Genomic DNA, 15,512 nt, shown 5'->3' with positions numbered 1-15,512 from the left:
GCTTCAATGCAATGCGCATTGGGATTATTTCTAGCCCATCTCCTCCCCCAGCACCACCTGCCTAGATCTGCTACATGGTTCTCCCTAGTTCCTTGCGGCAGAATCTATTGCTATCCTCTGTAATGTGCATAATTCGGCAAAAGTCTTCACTCCTGCCATGGCCTTGCTTGAAGTTTTTTATCTAATGCAGTTTATGCATGTGGCTTAGAGTCCAAATACTTTATAGTGGCACACAAGAATAATTCAAATGGTACCTTAAAGGGAACAAATGCCTGTACGCTCTCACCAATAAATGAAGTTCCCACAATGACGGCATTCTTATTGCTGGCGAGGGCAGCGATGCTGTTGGCATCTTCTGGTGTTCTGAGATGAAACACATTTCCCACATCTTTCCCTTTGTAGCTTAAAGGTTTTGGTCTGTAAAGGTGAAAAAAAGAGAATGGATCAATTCTTCGTTCATACTGTATATGGGATTTAAAGAGACTATAGTCTTCATTAAATGTTATAAATAGACTAGAATTTTAAACCAATATGTGTGACTGTTACCTGCTGCCTGTGGCGATTAAGAGTTTTCGATACTCCATTTTAAAACCATCCCGAAACAACACAGTCTTGGATTTTACATCGACAGAGACAGCCTACAAATAACCAGAGTACAGCTCATGCTTACGCTCTATTTACAATTATAACAAATATTTAGGCCTTCGTGATCAAAATACAGTATATACCACTGAAATCAGATCACGTCTCACCTCTTTTTCTAACAGTAGCTCAATATCATACGTCTGAAAAAACTCAGAGGATCTCATCTGTAGCTGCTCGGCTGTGCTCTCCAAAGACTGAGGAAAATATGGTCACAGACTTACGTGTGGTCAACATTAAAAGCACTGGTATTGTTGTATGGTAAAGCGGTGTTCTTCAACTGTTCTGTGGACTGTTCTGTGTACAAACCTTACTCAGTTTAGGCCTGTCGTATGGTGGATGTTTGTCCGTGGTGCAAATCACAACACGATCGGTAAAACCCTCCTGCCTCAGAGTCTCAGCGCACACCAGAGCAGCAGGACCTGAAAGAGAGCATGAGAAAAGACAGCAAGAGTTACGTGACATTAAGAGGTGCTTGTGTGAATATATTAACTGTTGTTCCAGCACCGACAAGGATGTTGATCTCGTCCTACTTGTCAAAATCACTGAAGGGTAGGTTTGAATATCCAAAATAAATCAAATTTCTTGGCTAAAGCCATATAAGGGGTGATATAAGGGCATTTTTTTGGCAGCCAGCAGCTTAATGTCAGGGATATTATTGTGATAAATCAAAGCATTGTTTATACTATAATATTTACTAGTAGTGTGTAATAAATTGTAGTATTCTGAAGTATATTATAGTAATTAGTAAACTTGGTTAATGAACTCTATAGTATTCTATATTATTAACTATAGAACATTTATAAACTTTAGTAAATACTGAAGTATACTTTAATATTTACTATAGTAAACTGTAGTAAATTATAATATACTATAGTATATTAAAGTAATTAGTACACTTGGATAATGAACACTATAGTATTCTGTAGTATTAACTATAGCAAATTGATAAATTGTAGTAGAAATACTGTAGCATACTTTAGTATTTACTATAGTAAACTGTAGTATACCTTAATACTGTAGTGTAGAGTATACTGTAGTATATTATAGTAATTAGTACATTTGGTTAATTAACTTTATAGTATTCTGTATTATTAACTATAGCAAATTGATAAAGTTTAGTAAATACTGAAGTATACTTTAATATATACTATAGTAAACTGTAGTAAATTATAATATACTATAGTATATTAAAGTAATTAGTACACTTGGATAATGAACACTATAGTATTCTGTAGTATTAACTATAGCAAATTAGTAAATTGTAGTAGTAAATACTGTAGTATACTTTAGTATTTACTATAGTAAACTTTAGTATATCCTAGTACTGTAGAGTATACTGTAGTATATTATAGTAATTAGTACACTTGGTTAATGAACTTTATAGTATTCTATATTATTAACTATAGCAAATTGATAAACTTTAGTAAATACTGAAGTATACTTTAATATATACTATAGTAAACTGTAGTAAATTATAGTTTACTGTAGTATATTATAGTAATTAGTACACTTGGATAATGAACACTATAGTATTCTGTAGTATTAACTATAGCAAATTGATAAATTGTGGTGGTAAATACTGTCGTATACTTTAGTATTTACTCCAGTTAGCTGTAGTAAATTTTAGTATACCATATTACTGTAGTGTAGGGTATACTTTAGTATATTATAGTAATTAGTAAACTTGGTTAATGTACACTATAGTAATCTGTATTTATAACTATAGCAAACTGATAAACTGTAGTAAATGCTGGAGTATACTTTAATATTTACTATAGTAAACTGTATTAAAATAAAGTATACAGTACTGTAGTGTAGTGTATATTGTATATAGATTAGATTAGATTAGATTTTTTTATTCCAGGCAGTAGACAATATGGTAAATCATATAGTGCAAAAAAACGACGAGAAAAGAAAAAATAACAATCAAACAAATATACAATATTCAAATATACAGATATAATAATCATATTCTGCCTGAAAGGGAGTGGGAAGAAGACAACTTATTTAATCCCACCCCTACGTCACCATTTGTAATTAATATTTAGGCTTCATATTTACTGTGCTCTCAGATTGAAAAAAAATATATATATATATATCACGGTGGCGTTACCACAATAACAAATTAGTTTATATAACAGCAATTGTTTCCAACAAAATATAGTAGTATATTATAGCAATTAGTATACGTGGTTTTAGAACAATATAGTATTCTGTATTGTTAACTATAGAAAATTGATAAACTATAGTAAATATTGTAGTATACTTTAGTATTACTGTAGTAAATTGTAGTATACCATAGTATTGTATTGTAGTGTAGTGTAGAGTATACTGTTGTATATTACAGTAATTAGTACACTTGGTTTATGTAGACTATAATACTCTGTATTAATAACTAAAGCAAAATGATAATCTGTAGTAATTGCTGAACTATACTTTATTATTTACTATAGTAAACTGTATTAAAATAAAGAATACTGTAGTGTAGTGTATAGTAGTATATTATAGCAATTAGTACACTTGGTTTATGTACAATATATTATTCTGTATTATTAATTATAGCAAATTGATAAACTGCCGTAAATGCTGGAGTATACTTCAATATTTACTATAGTAAACTGTAATTAATACTGTAGTATATCATAGTAATTAGTACACTTGGTTAATGAACACTACAGTATTCTGTAGTGTTTACTATAGTAAATTGTTGTATACTGTAGTATGTTGTAGTAATTACTACACTTTGTTGGTATTTGCTGTAGTATTCTTTAGTATAAACTATGGTTAATTTATAAACTTTAGTAAATACTTCAGTATACTTTACTATAGTAAACTGTAGTAAATTGTTGCATATTGTAGTACTTTATTGCACTTTGTTAATGTATACTACAGTATTTTGTGGTTCTAACTATAGAGAATTGATCAATTGTAGTATATACTAGTGTTGTAGTACTAGGTGTTGACTACAACACTGATAAATACTGTAATATACTTTATTATTTACTATGGCTAAGATTTTTCAACAGTTTACTATAGTAAACACTAAAGAATACTACAGTATTTGTTCATACTGGAGATCAAATGCAAATTAAGCAAGCACTCAAACATTGCTGATTTTGTGAATGAGTCCCAATCAAAAACTAGCCAAACTGTAATTGACTGCATGGCCAAGATAGAAAAATGACTATAAATGCCTGATTTTAACCAATGTTATCTCTTACTATCTTTAACAACCTTTAATGACATCGTGTGATGTTTAGAGATGACATGCATTAACCTTTGGACCCGTCTAGCCTGTTACAAATGAAGAAATTCTGTTCCTCGTGTATTCATTACATTGTACTGTACTTTACATATCAAACGAAATGTTCAGATGAGCTATATTTCTGTGTGTGTCAGTGTATTGTTATAACATTATGATTGTAACCTGATCCAATGATGAGAACATGACTGAATCCACTGCTGGAATTAATGACAGCAGAACACTTTGACATGGCCTTTGTCCGCCGCTGGGTTTGAAGGGCCTATCAAGAAACAAATAAGTCCCATCGTCACATCACCATTTACAACTGGGGTTAAATTCAAAACTTTCCACATACAGTACTTCACCAAATGACAATGAGAGCGTTACCTGCTTGTTTGCTCTTACAATCACCTTCTCCTTTTCAACTCTAACCTAAAATAGTGAGAAGTAAAATTGTTATGAAAACTCACTTACTGCTTAGAGATGACAAATACTGAAATTCATTTGATCTCCTTGGATGAACTTGTATGACCTCAGTCAAATTTGTACGAAACTTGATCTGATGTTTTGCTCTAAATGTTATAATTGGAAACATGACTAGAAATCTCATAAAGATGTTACCTGGAAGGTGGGCAAACTGTCTAACCCAGGAAAATCCTCAATATCACCCGTAGCGATGTTAAAGCACGCCCCGTGCCATGGACATCTCACGCGCCCTTTCGACAGCACACCTGTTTTGAAATAGACAATGTTTCTAAAAGATCTTTTCTGTAACACAATCAGTCCTAAAGGTTTACCTCTGACATTAATAGACAGCTGTGAATGTGCTAAACCCAAAATATGGATGAAATAAGACCAGCATGAACTTACCTTTAACCAGTGGAGCACCATAATGTGGGCATTTATGTCCCATGGCAAAATACTCTCCGTGTTTCTTTATAAGCAGAGCTCGGCCTGTTCCCAAATCGACTTCACGCATTCTGACAAATATAACATATCAGATCAGTACGGCTCAACAGACACTTTAATTCTGATGAAACTGACTATATTGTTAAAAGTTCTTATTTTTTTCTTAGATTAAATGTATGCATTTGGATATGCTTTTATCCAAAGCAACTTACAGTGCATTGAAGATACACATTTTATAAGTATGTTTCATTCCGGCGATTTAAAGGATTACCCCACTTTCATAAAAAAATGCTGATAATTTACTCACCCCCATGTAATCCAAGATGTTTATGTCTTTCTTTGTTCAGTAGAGAAGAAGTTTTTTGAGGAAAATATTTTAAGATTTTTCTCCATATAGTGGACTTTAATGGACCTCAACAGTTTCAATGCAGCTTCAAAGGGCTCTAAACGATCGCAACAGAGGCAAAACGGTTTTATCTAGCAAAACAATCATCATTTTTTTGCAAAAAAAGAGAAAAAACCTGGAATGTATTTATCAAAAAACATAATTTCTTCTCGACTAAACAAAGAAAGACTTAAAGGCGGAGTCCACGATGTTTAAAAAACGCGTTGGAAAAGGAGACGGGCTGACTACCAAAACACACTTATAGCCAATCAAATCAAATCAAATGCCGGGTTGCGTATGTGTGGGGCGGGTCTATCAACAGAAGGTCCAGATTCTATTGGGGTAGGGGCGTGTTTGTTTAGGTGATTTCAAATATCAACATTGGCTTTCAAACATCATGGACTCCGCCTTTAAAGGGATACTCCACTTTTTTTATATATATAATATGCTCATTTTCCAGCTCCCCTAGATTTAAACATTTGATTTTTACTATTCTGGAATCCATTCAGCTGATCTCCACTTTAACTTAGCTTAGCATAATCCACTGAATTTGATTAGACCATTAGCAACACGCGCAAAAATGACCAAATAGTTTCAAAATCTTTCCTATTTAAAACTTGACTCGAGTCTTCTGTAATTAAATCATGTACTATTGCTACTACTACTACTGCTATTGAATGTTACCAAGGGGACTACTTTTAGGCGCTGCGTAATATCATTGCGCCTGGTGCAGTGGCGCCCCCAGGATTGTTTTCATGGGGGGGCACAAAGGGGCCAGTACAAATCTTAGGGTGGCACAATTTAAAAATGTATTATGCCTGAATCTAATGGTCAACAGTCTCTCTCTCTCTCTCTCTCTCTCTCTCTCTCTCTCTCACACACACACACACACACACACACACACAAATCTCTACAATGTCAAATGATCCTGCGTGCGCGCTCTTGAAGTTCTGAGTATTTGTTTGAGCTGCATATTTTCAACTTGCGCGAAGACGCGTTTAAAGGGAAAAGCGCGTGTTTTCGGCAATTGCGCCGCCCAATTGCACAGCCCAATTGCGCGTCATTCACATCGCCCCTTGCGGAGGACGCGTCTGATTGCGTCTTTGCAATTGACTTTGTATGTAATCTACTTGCGCAAATCGTTTGGTGAGCATGCCCCATTATTCCCTTCGCGTCAGTGAACGCACCACAGCAGGCAGCGAGTGCACACGCACAAGCGCAGCGGGTACACTGGCAAGAGTAGAGTGAGACCTTCAGCCTATGTGCCGGGCAGGGGCGTCATGCACCAATTTTTTTTAAGGGGGCACAGTGTGAAAAACCTCCAAAATCAAAGTGTAGACTAACTTTTATATCAAATACTATTCAATCGGAATAATGACATATTGGCATATTTACATCTGAAACGGCATGTTTTGTTTATTTACGTTTTGTTTAATGACTTGTTTAATTGATGATTGATTAATTGATTAATGCATTTTGCAAAACAACTGCATTATCCTATGAAATTAATGTAATTTTAAATCCATAAAGTATATAAACAACGAAAATGACATAAGGTATAGTCACGTGATTGAGTTTAATGTTCATAATGATTAAAAAAAAAATGTTTAGATAAAATTATTAGAGTAACAGACTTTTGCATTAAATGTTACCTCGTATGTGAGCATGTGTGATTCCACACCCCTGTGAACTCTGGCGAACTTTGGCGTTGGACCAAGAAGATGAATCTACAAATCTCTACTAATATAACGTTGAGGCGGTCACATTTTAAACCATATATTTTCTACACAGAGGAAGTTAACTGCACATTACCGTACTGGGGTTTGGAAATGTAATGTTGTGAGTGTTTCTTAGATGTTTTAATTCCTCAGATAGCCAAATGCAGCAGCAACAGCAAAGCTTCTGAGCGCGTTCAGACGCTGATGACGCCAGAATAAAAGTAATGTAACATGATCAAAACCTCAAAATCTCAGAAAAGTGACAAGAATGCAGCACAGAATTGATGATATTGTGCATATTAAACAGATTAATAGACAAGTAACAGATTAATGGATGCTTCTTTGATTTTGAGGTTGCATGCAAAATCCAGTTGGCTTAAAAACACTGACAGTGATTATCTTAGCTTGAAACAATATGCTTTATATAACCTATAATTAACTGAGTTTTACTTACTAGTTTGTGAGTTTCATCTCCAACTTTCTACTTCTTTAATACATGCAATGCTGAACAGGAGCAAACAGGACGTCACGTGCACGTCACATGGATGGTTGTGCGGCTGCGCGTAATCGCGGCTTTGCCGGTAAAGGAAAGGGGAAGGGTTAAGATCATATTCTATTTAACACATTATACAAATGTATTTTATTTTTTTACAAAGTGCTTTTGATGTACATTTTAATGAATACATATTACTACTATTATTTAAATATAAAAATCTCATCTCATAAAAAATAAAAATCTCATTCTGTTTGGCCCCGGCCCCCCTGGCCCCCCCTTGGGGGCGCCACTGGCCTGGTGCAGCCATGGTACGGAAGCAGAGTCCTTGATTATTACGCCAGAATTAGAGAAAAGTTACTAGCCATATCTGCCTAGAAAATCGCAACTTTTAATTTTCTGTCGGTCTTAGTACACAATGTAACTACAGAAGAGTCAAGTTTTAAATAGGAAAAACATCGAAACCCCTTGGTCACCCCTGAACGCGATGCCACTGGTCCAATCAGACTCAATGGACCATGCCAAGCTATGCTAAAAGTGGTAGTGCCACTCCCGGAGGTCTGCTGAATTGATTCAAAAACTGCAAAAATCAAATGTTCAACTCTAGGGGAGCCGGAAAACTAGCATACTTTCAAAAAAAGTGGAGTGCTCCTTTAAACGTCCCGGATGACAAGGGGGCGAGTAAACCATCAGAATTTTTTATGAAAGTGGAATATTCCTTTAAACCCACAAACTTTGCACTGTATTTCAGTATTGTCTAACTGACAGTAAGAAGCACTCACTGCCCATTTTCAAGGTCTCTGACGTGACAAACAGACGCCTCTATGTAGTCTCTGTGTTTGCGCTGTGGCTGCAGAGTCACGGCGTCCTCGTCCGAACAATGTCCCAGCGATCCGTTAGGTCTGCATTCTGAAAACGGACTGGCCTTTCCGTTAGGAGACAACAGGTCGACTTCCTTCTCTTTCTCCAAAAGAGCGAGCTCAACTTTGACCTCTACTACAAAAAAGTCGTACAGAAATAAAAAAAGAGTGTAAGATGATATAAAGCTTGTAGACAACAGAAAGCGTACACAACTGGAAAGTCATATAGGTTTCGCTCTAAAAAATGCTGGGTTATTTTCAACCCGCCGTTTGGTCAAAAAAGGAAGAAATCCATTTAATCTACTGTGGGTTGATTTAACCCTTTGTTGGGTCAAATATAAACATTTCTGGGTAAATTTAACACAACAGCTGGGTTTGTCCCTTTTTTACAGTGAATTTTTATTGTAAGATTTTCAAAAAACTATTTTTTTAGCTAATTAAAGGTACAGTGTGTAAATTTCTGGAGGATCTATATTATCAGTGGTGTATAAAGACCCTACATAATAAACTGCATTGTTTTTATTACCTTACAATAAGTTGTTTTTATTTACATACACCGCGGGTCCCCTTACGCGATTTCTACCGTAGCCCTAAACTGCTCTACAGAGAGTGTTTCGTCACTACATTAACTAACTTGCTACTGGCTACTCTCTGCTGTCTCAAACGACGACATGTTTGTCCTGTGTCAGCCACTGTAGCTTCTCTATGTGCTTTTAAAGGAGGGGCGAGCCATGGACTGAACCTAACCGCTAGATGACGTTAAAATTTACACATTGCACCTTCAAACAGCTTTGAGGCGCATCAATAATGTCAAATGTAACTGGTTTTTGCATGTCCCATGATGAAACAAGTATACAGTATCACAACTAGTTACAAGAAATGCAAGAACCAATAAAATTTGATGTTACTGACGTGCCACCATATTTAAAGCACTGCATTAATCTGTGTGTGTTTTCATTTATGACGCATCAATCACCAAATAAGCTCAACATAATAACTGTTTTCTCTCAACATATTAACCCACTAGATAACTTTAATAATGGATGTTTGTGCACGACCCCAATATACTATAAAAACATAGCATGACTCAATTTTAATTTTAAAAAATCTTTGCTGAAGAAAGGAAGTCATATACATCTGGGATGGCATGAGGGTGAGAAAATTATGAGAGGATTTTCATATTTTGTTGAACTTTATAAATGTATAACCCTTTAGTCAAAAGGTGATTGTGCAATGTGTTTCTCTTATGGTCTGATTTTACTCTTCGGTCTCCAGTTAAAAGAATGTGCTGAGGATTTCTAATGCCTTTAATCACACAGGAATTCTCACCTGCTGAGCGAAGCTTAATTAAAATCAATGGAAAATCATGCAAGATGACTGAGCCAACAGAGGACAGAGAAAACTTGCCTTCAAAGCCCTTGATTTTAGTGGCAGAACTAGGAAAATTTATTAGACACTGGTTTATTTATGGATAGAAGAAAAGGTTTATACCCGATTTGAGAGCCAGGTCTAACTTCTACTGAAATGAAGAAACACTGTCTCTTTGCAAAAAAGACAAAAGAGACAAAGAAACTTTTCCTGTGGTCGAAACCGCATACTGTGGCAGTACGTACTGAATTAGATGAAGTACTTTTCACCTACTGTACGAATACTATATAGTAGGGAACTACTGTAGGTGGTTTCAAACGCAAGGTTTGTCTCCAAACAGGAATTAGCAGGAATCACTCTTAATTGAAGCTGCAATCTGTAACTTTTTTTAAATTTAAAATAAACTAAAATCAGTTTTGGAATAAATACATAGAAAATCTCCGATGCACAATGATTCGCAATGATTTATAATTCGCAATGGTTTATAAAAGTAAACTTTTTTTACTTTGAATGCGACAGAGCTTGTGCTAAGACAAGAGTTAATAGAGGACTTTTTAACATCTGAAGAGATTAAATACTGGAGCAGAGATGGCTTTATCCTCTGACCAGTTTAGACATCAGCAAAATATATTGTTTATATTTCAGATTATGACTTTTAGGCAACATGATCTCAAAAAGTTATGTGGTACAGTCACAAAATATTTTAATCATTTATTTGTGTCATTGTCCGTACCACAGACTTTCTTTTCCGTGTCAGTTTCACGTATTGGTTACTTAATTGTTTTTCCTATTTTTAAACCATTTTCATGTGCGTTTGGGGTAAGATTTGGGGTTTGGTTTAGGGTGTCACTTTAATTGTTGGTTTATACAATTTTTTTCCGGATTTTTAAAACAATTGTCGCCTGACGTTAGGGTTAGAGTTGGGTTTGGGTTGGGATGTCATTTTATGTAACAGAAAGTCGTTCTAACCCCAAAACCACGCGACAATGGTAAGAAAATAGGTAAAAACAATTGAGTAACCAATACATAAAACTGACATGGAAAAGAAAGTCAGTGGTACGTACACGGAAAAATGAGCTATAATATTCCGTGACTATAACCTGGAAATTCGTGAGATCAGGTTGCTTTTAGGATGTACTTCTAAAGGGGGTTGCTCACCGGACGAGAATGCCGCTTCACGTCTAGGACAACTCAGAGGTATCGTAGACCGGAAGTGCACATTAAATAGCGCGAGTTTAGTCAGATAGCGTCTACTTCAAAATGCAAAAAATATGTTAGCAGAGCACCGCTCACATAGTTTAACATTAAATAACATCATAATTGACCTATGGCTAAGCCACGCCCCCCAAACAAAATAAGCCAATCACAGTGCGCATAGCTAACCCAATACACTCAGACATTCTCTGCTTACACGTCCATTGAAATGCATTGCAGGATGCATTGCAATGTTGTGTTGAATGATTCATGTAAATAGTACATATTCAATTTGATCATGATGGCAACGAGATGCGGTTTATCGCGTTTACCTGTGAAGCTTTTCATCGACCTTCTCAACAATAAAATTTATAATATAACCCTCCAATGCATAGTTAAAGGATAATTCCGGTATTTAACACTTTGAGTCTCATTTCTGGTTTGTTTTGGATGAACTACAGTGATGGACACAGAAATTTTGACAATGGGTCGTGTCTTGAGTTTTTGACTCGTTTAGAAGCGTCTCTTGACTGCTTCAGAATGGAAGTCAATGGCCATGCACAAACATGTCATTAAAACAACACTTAACGTTCATTTTCAAAACTGTGCTACTCACCGAGTGGTTCGTGGTGTTAGTTGATGATTAAAAACAAGTTGTGCAGCGAAATACAGTTTCTGTCGTGTTTTATTTGGCATTTTGTAAAATTCCATTGACTTCTCTGGAAGACTCATTGCTCGCTGATATATCACTCCGCCGCCGGAAAAGGAAAGGGGACTGTTTACATGTGGTTGTTGTTTTTTAGCTCGGTTTCTCTCAGAATAAATTTTTCCCATATTTGTAGGGCTGGACCAGAATATTCGAATATTCGTTCCGTATTTCAGTTTTGGGATTCGAATATATATATAAATATTTTACAGCGTTAATGCAGAGCTTTTGCCAAGCAGGAAGTGCGCTTCACGCTCCCGCTCTATAGGTGGCGCAGAGAGACCAACATCCATAGCCAACAGCCACCAAACGCACACCAGTGGAAGAGATCGCCTCAAACGGAAAACGCGCTTCCTGCTTTGACATTCACGCTAATAATGTTGTAAATAACATTCAGTTTCTTGCAAAAACTGATTGATTTGCTTCACAAGACGTCAATATGTCACACGGTGCGGATCGGTTGACTTGCATGACGGAGCACTGGGGTTTCTGCAAAATATCTTCTTTATTGTTCTGCTGATGAAAAAAACATATCGGATGGTGTAAGTGTTATAAATAAACTTGATTTTGAAAGTATGCTACCGTTTTATTACAGTTTGTTGGACTACGTTCATTCATGCTTCAGACTCAAATATAGAGCGGAAGTATATAAGCGGTTGTGAGGTATCTGAAAAAATAGTTCCACTATAGCAAATAACACGGATTGAAATCATACATTGCGCCAATATATTTGTTTTTAATCATCAACGAACACCATGAACCACTCGGTGAGTAGTACAGTTTTGAAAATGAACGTTAAGTGTTGTTTTAATGACATTTTGTGCATGGCCATTGACTTCCATTCTGAAGCAGTCAAGAGACGCTTCTAAATGAGTCGAAAAGTCAAGACACGACCTATTGTCAAAATTTCTGTGTCCATCACTGTAGTTCATCCAAAACAAACCAGAAATGAGACTCAAAGTGTTAAATACCGGAATTATCCTTTAAGACCCTTTTGGTAACTTCGAGATGATATATAGTCTTACTGTCTCCAAAAATCATCAATTGGCTCCTGTGAAATGTCTCCTACTGTGACAGCTGCCATAGCACCTATCACCGAATGTTGATTTTTTGTCCGAGTGAGTGGAGGGGGCGTGGCTTAGCCATAGGTCAAATATGATGTTATTTAATGTTAAACTATGTGAGTGGCGCGACAGGGATTTGAGTAGTGTTCACAGTCACAGCGGACAGCCACCGACAGCCGCCGCTATGCGTACATTCATAGAAAATAATGTGTTCTGTTTTTAGATTCATGGTGCGATGCGGCGCTTCTCATCTGGTGTGCGACCCCCTTAAGTGTCAGGGCGATAATGACAGATCCGCTCTGATGCCGTGATCACAGAAATCAGATTCATTTGCATATAGTAGCGAAGCACAATGTATGTACAAAAAATGACTCCACAAATAACTGCAATTTTATGTTTCAAACAGAGATGGCGATAGAGAGGCAAAAGTTACAGATTGCAGCTTTAAATTCATATTTTACCTTTATACAAACAATCTTTTAATTTATTCACCCCCATGTCTTCTAAGATGTTTATGTCTTTCTTTGTTCAGTCGCGAAGAAATTAAGTTTTTTGAGAAAAACATTCCAGGATATTTCTATAGTGAACCTCAACAGTTTACAGTTTCAATGCAGCTACAAAGGACTCTAAACAATCCCAACCAATGCATAAGTGTCTTATCTTCTGTAATTAACATGTATTCATCGAGTAAGGAATAATTGACGACGGGCCATTGAATTATAAGAAAATAATGCACACCCAAGGTGGTTATGCGGCCAGACGCGGAGTGCATTATTACTTTTAAATAATTCAAAGGACCGAAGTCAATTATTCCACTTATATCACGGTTACCACAAACATTGCTCTGATGCCTATTTTTAAGACATTTGAAAAGTTAGGTGTGGGGTTATCGAAAAATAATGCATACCCATGGAACATTTCTCAACCAATCAGAATACAGCATTCAACAGACCCGTGAACTTCTCGCCTTGCACTAGCCGTGTGAAGCGCCAATCCGACCTTACGTATTACGTAATCACGTCAAAAGGTCACACGTTACATTTGTCAAACGAACACTTTCGAATTATTTTAAACTAGGGCTGTCAATAGATTAAAAAAATTAATCTAGATTAATCGCATGATTTATGAGTTAACTCGCAATTAATCGCAAATTAATCGCACATTTTTATCCATTCTAAATTTACCCTAATTTAACACTTTTCAGGTTTTTAATACTCTAATCATATATACATATATAGATGCTTTATGCAAATGTATGTTAAGAACAGCCTGTTTACATTTTTAACAGAACCATTAAGCAATTGTTTTGTATATGAATTTTCCTTTAAGAAAATTTTTCATTCTCCATTTTTGTTTGCTGCTGCATCATTGGTGACCTGTGCTGGCAAGTTGAGTCAGAATTAGCTAATTTTCAAAAAATAGTAGTCATATTTTGACATTCTCTATTAAAACATAGAACAATGCATGATTTGTTGGAATATAACAAAATATGACAGAACTACACGTGTTTGAAGTTGAAAGAGTCAGCAAGTTAAATTACCACAAAATGACCACATCCATACAATAAATTACCACATCCATACCTTAAAATCACTGGTAAAACTAATAGATTTAGCACACACAAAGCAAAAACATCATCAATTATGTTAAACTTTTTTCTTTTATTGTTTGATTGACATTGAGACAGACTGCTTAAAATCTAAGTGATCTAATATAATGTTACATATCAGATATTTTTACCCAACAGTTAACCAAACATTTACTTAAGACATAACAGATTATAGATCCTTCCTGCTTGAATTCTTATCAAAACAGATATTTTTAAAACTGTAATTTTGTGTAGATGTCTATATATCCGGGTCGCGCACTCGCGCGTCTGTGTGCGCTTCAGATGTCAGTCAGCGTGGAAGATCGCTTTTGAGTCTTGTCGCTCTTAATAACTCTTTAACATTAATCAGGTACCGAACTTTATCTCTCTTAATAACCCTTTTAACATCAAGCAAGTCCTGCAGTCTATTTTCTAAGTCATGCTTAAAAGCAAAACCAAAATGAATTGAGACGCATCTTTGTATTAGATTAAGCATTAGGAGGACGGTAACGTTACACCTCTCAGACGTATAAATAAAGATCATTTCAGATGTCCAACAAGCATTTAGAGCATTGGATTTGCTAGACGATTTGCTTAATGTTCTTATTTCTATGAAAACCTTCGACTCATAGACAGGGTAACATTTTTTCTGCATCAACTATGGGCTGGAGTGGGTCAAACAGAAATTGCGTGTTGCGTTAATCGTGTTAATAAAATTAGTGGCGTTAAAATTAATTTGTGTTAACGCGTTATTAACGCGTCAACAGTCCTACAGTTTCGCACAAGTCAAATGTGACCTTTCGACGTGATAATGTAAGATGTAAGGTAACGCTGGCGCGTCACACGGCTAGTGCAAGACGAGAACTGAACAAAGAAAGACATAAACTTCTTAGATGATATAGGGGGAGGAAAATTAGTGGGATTTTTTTTTAGAAAGTGGAGTAATTCTCTAACAGGGTTGTCACATTATTAAATCTGTTTGACAAAATATTTTTATCAAAAATTCAGCCATGTCTCCATTATGCTAAAAAACAATATACTATTACTTTTCAGACATAGTGACTTCAAAAGACAAGGGTCCTGGGCTTTAACTCAGATCGCTTGGCCTCTCTCCATACCCTCTGAAATCCAACTCCTACAGTCACACTTTCACAACTGTTAGTCTTCTGACATGAAAGCTTTGTAGTTGTACTGTAGTGCTCCCTTCCACGGGCACCATATGAGAGAAACAGCGACACATTGTGAAACATTCGACTCGTATTCTGCTGTCTAATCCTCTTGAACACACACAGCAATTAAGAGCATTAAAATTCCTCCAGCACTAAAGGAAAGCCACAT

The 15,512-nt window shown here is 35.9% G+C and overlaps 1 protein-coding gene across 5 annotated transcripts in view; it reads right to left on the bottom strand.

Annotated features, from left to right (window-relative positions):
- The window catches only part of aifm3 (AIF family member 3), a 43,922-nt gene that overhangs the window by 11,747 nt on the left and 16,663 nt on the right, over window positions 1-15,512 (bottom strand). For 4 of the 5 annotated variants that reach the window (XR_012365256.1, XM_073860552.1, XM_073860553.1 and 1 more), the window contains 9 exons: window positions 8,177-8,390; window positions 4,760-4,869; window positions 4,511-4,620; window positions 4,277-4,321; window positions 4,073-4,169; window positions 952-1,064; window positions 753-839; window positions 547-638; window positions 287-417 (listed from right to left, as the gene is read on the bottom strand). Coding sequence is in view for 4 of the 5 variants with exons in the window: in XM_073860552.1 (XP_073716653.1) it covers window positions 287-417; window positions 547-638; window positions 753-839; window positions 952-1,064; window positions 4,073-4,169; window positions 4,277-4,321; window positions 4,511-4,620; window positions 4,760-4,869; window positions 8,177-8,390 (999 nt within the window). In the remaining variant the exon portion in view is untranslated. The remainder of the gene's footprint in view (window positions 1-286; window positions 418-546; window positions 639-752; window positions 840-951; window positions 1,065-4,072; window positions 4,170-4,276; window positions 4,322-4,510; window positions 4,621-4,759; window positions 4,870-8,176; window positions 8,391-15,512) is intronic. The other variant, XM_055198444.2, reaches the window with a different exon arrangement.

The sequence above is a fragment of the Misgurnus anguillicaudatus genome, chromosome 22 (genome assembly GCF_027580225.2).
Source record: "Misgurnus anguillicaudatus chromosome 22, ASM2758022v2, whole genome shotgun sequence".
Classification (NCBI taxonomy): domain Eukaryota; kingdom Metazoa; phylum Chordata; class Actinopteri; order Cypriniformes; family Cobitidae; genus Misgurnus; species Misgurnus anguillicaudatus.
The sequence above is the reverse complement of the archived record's forward strand: the minus strand, read 5'-3'. Positions and strand labels throughout refer to the sequence as shown.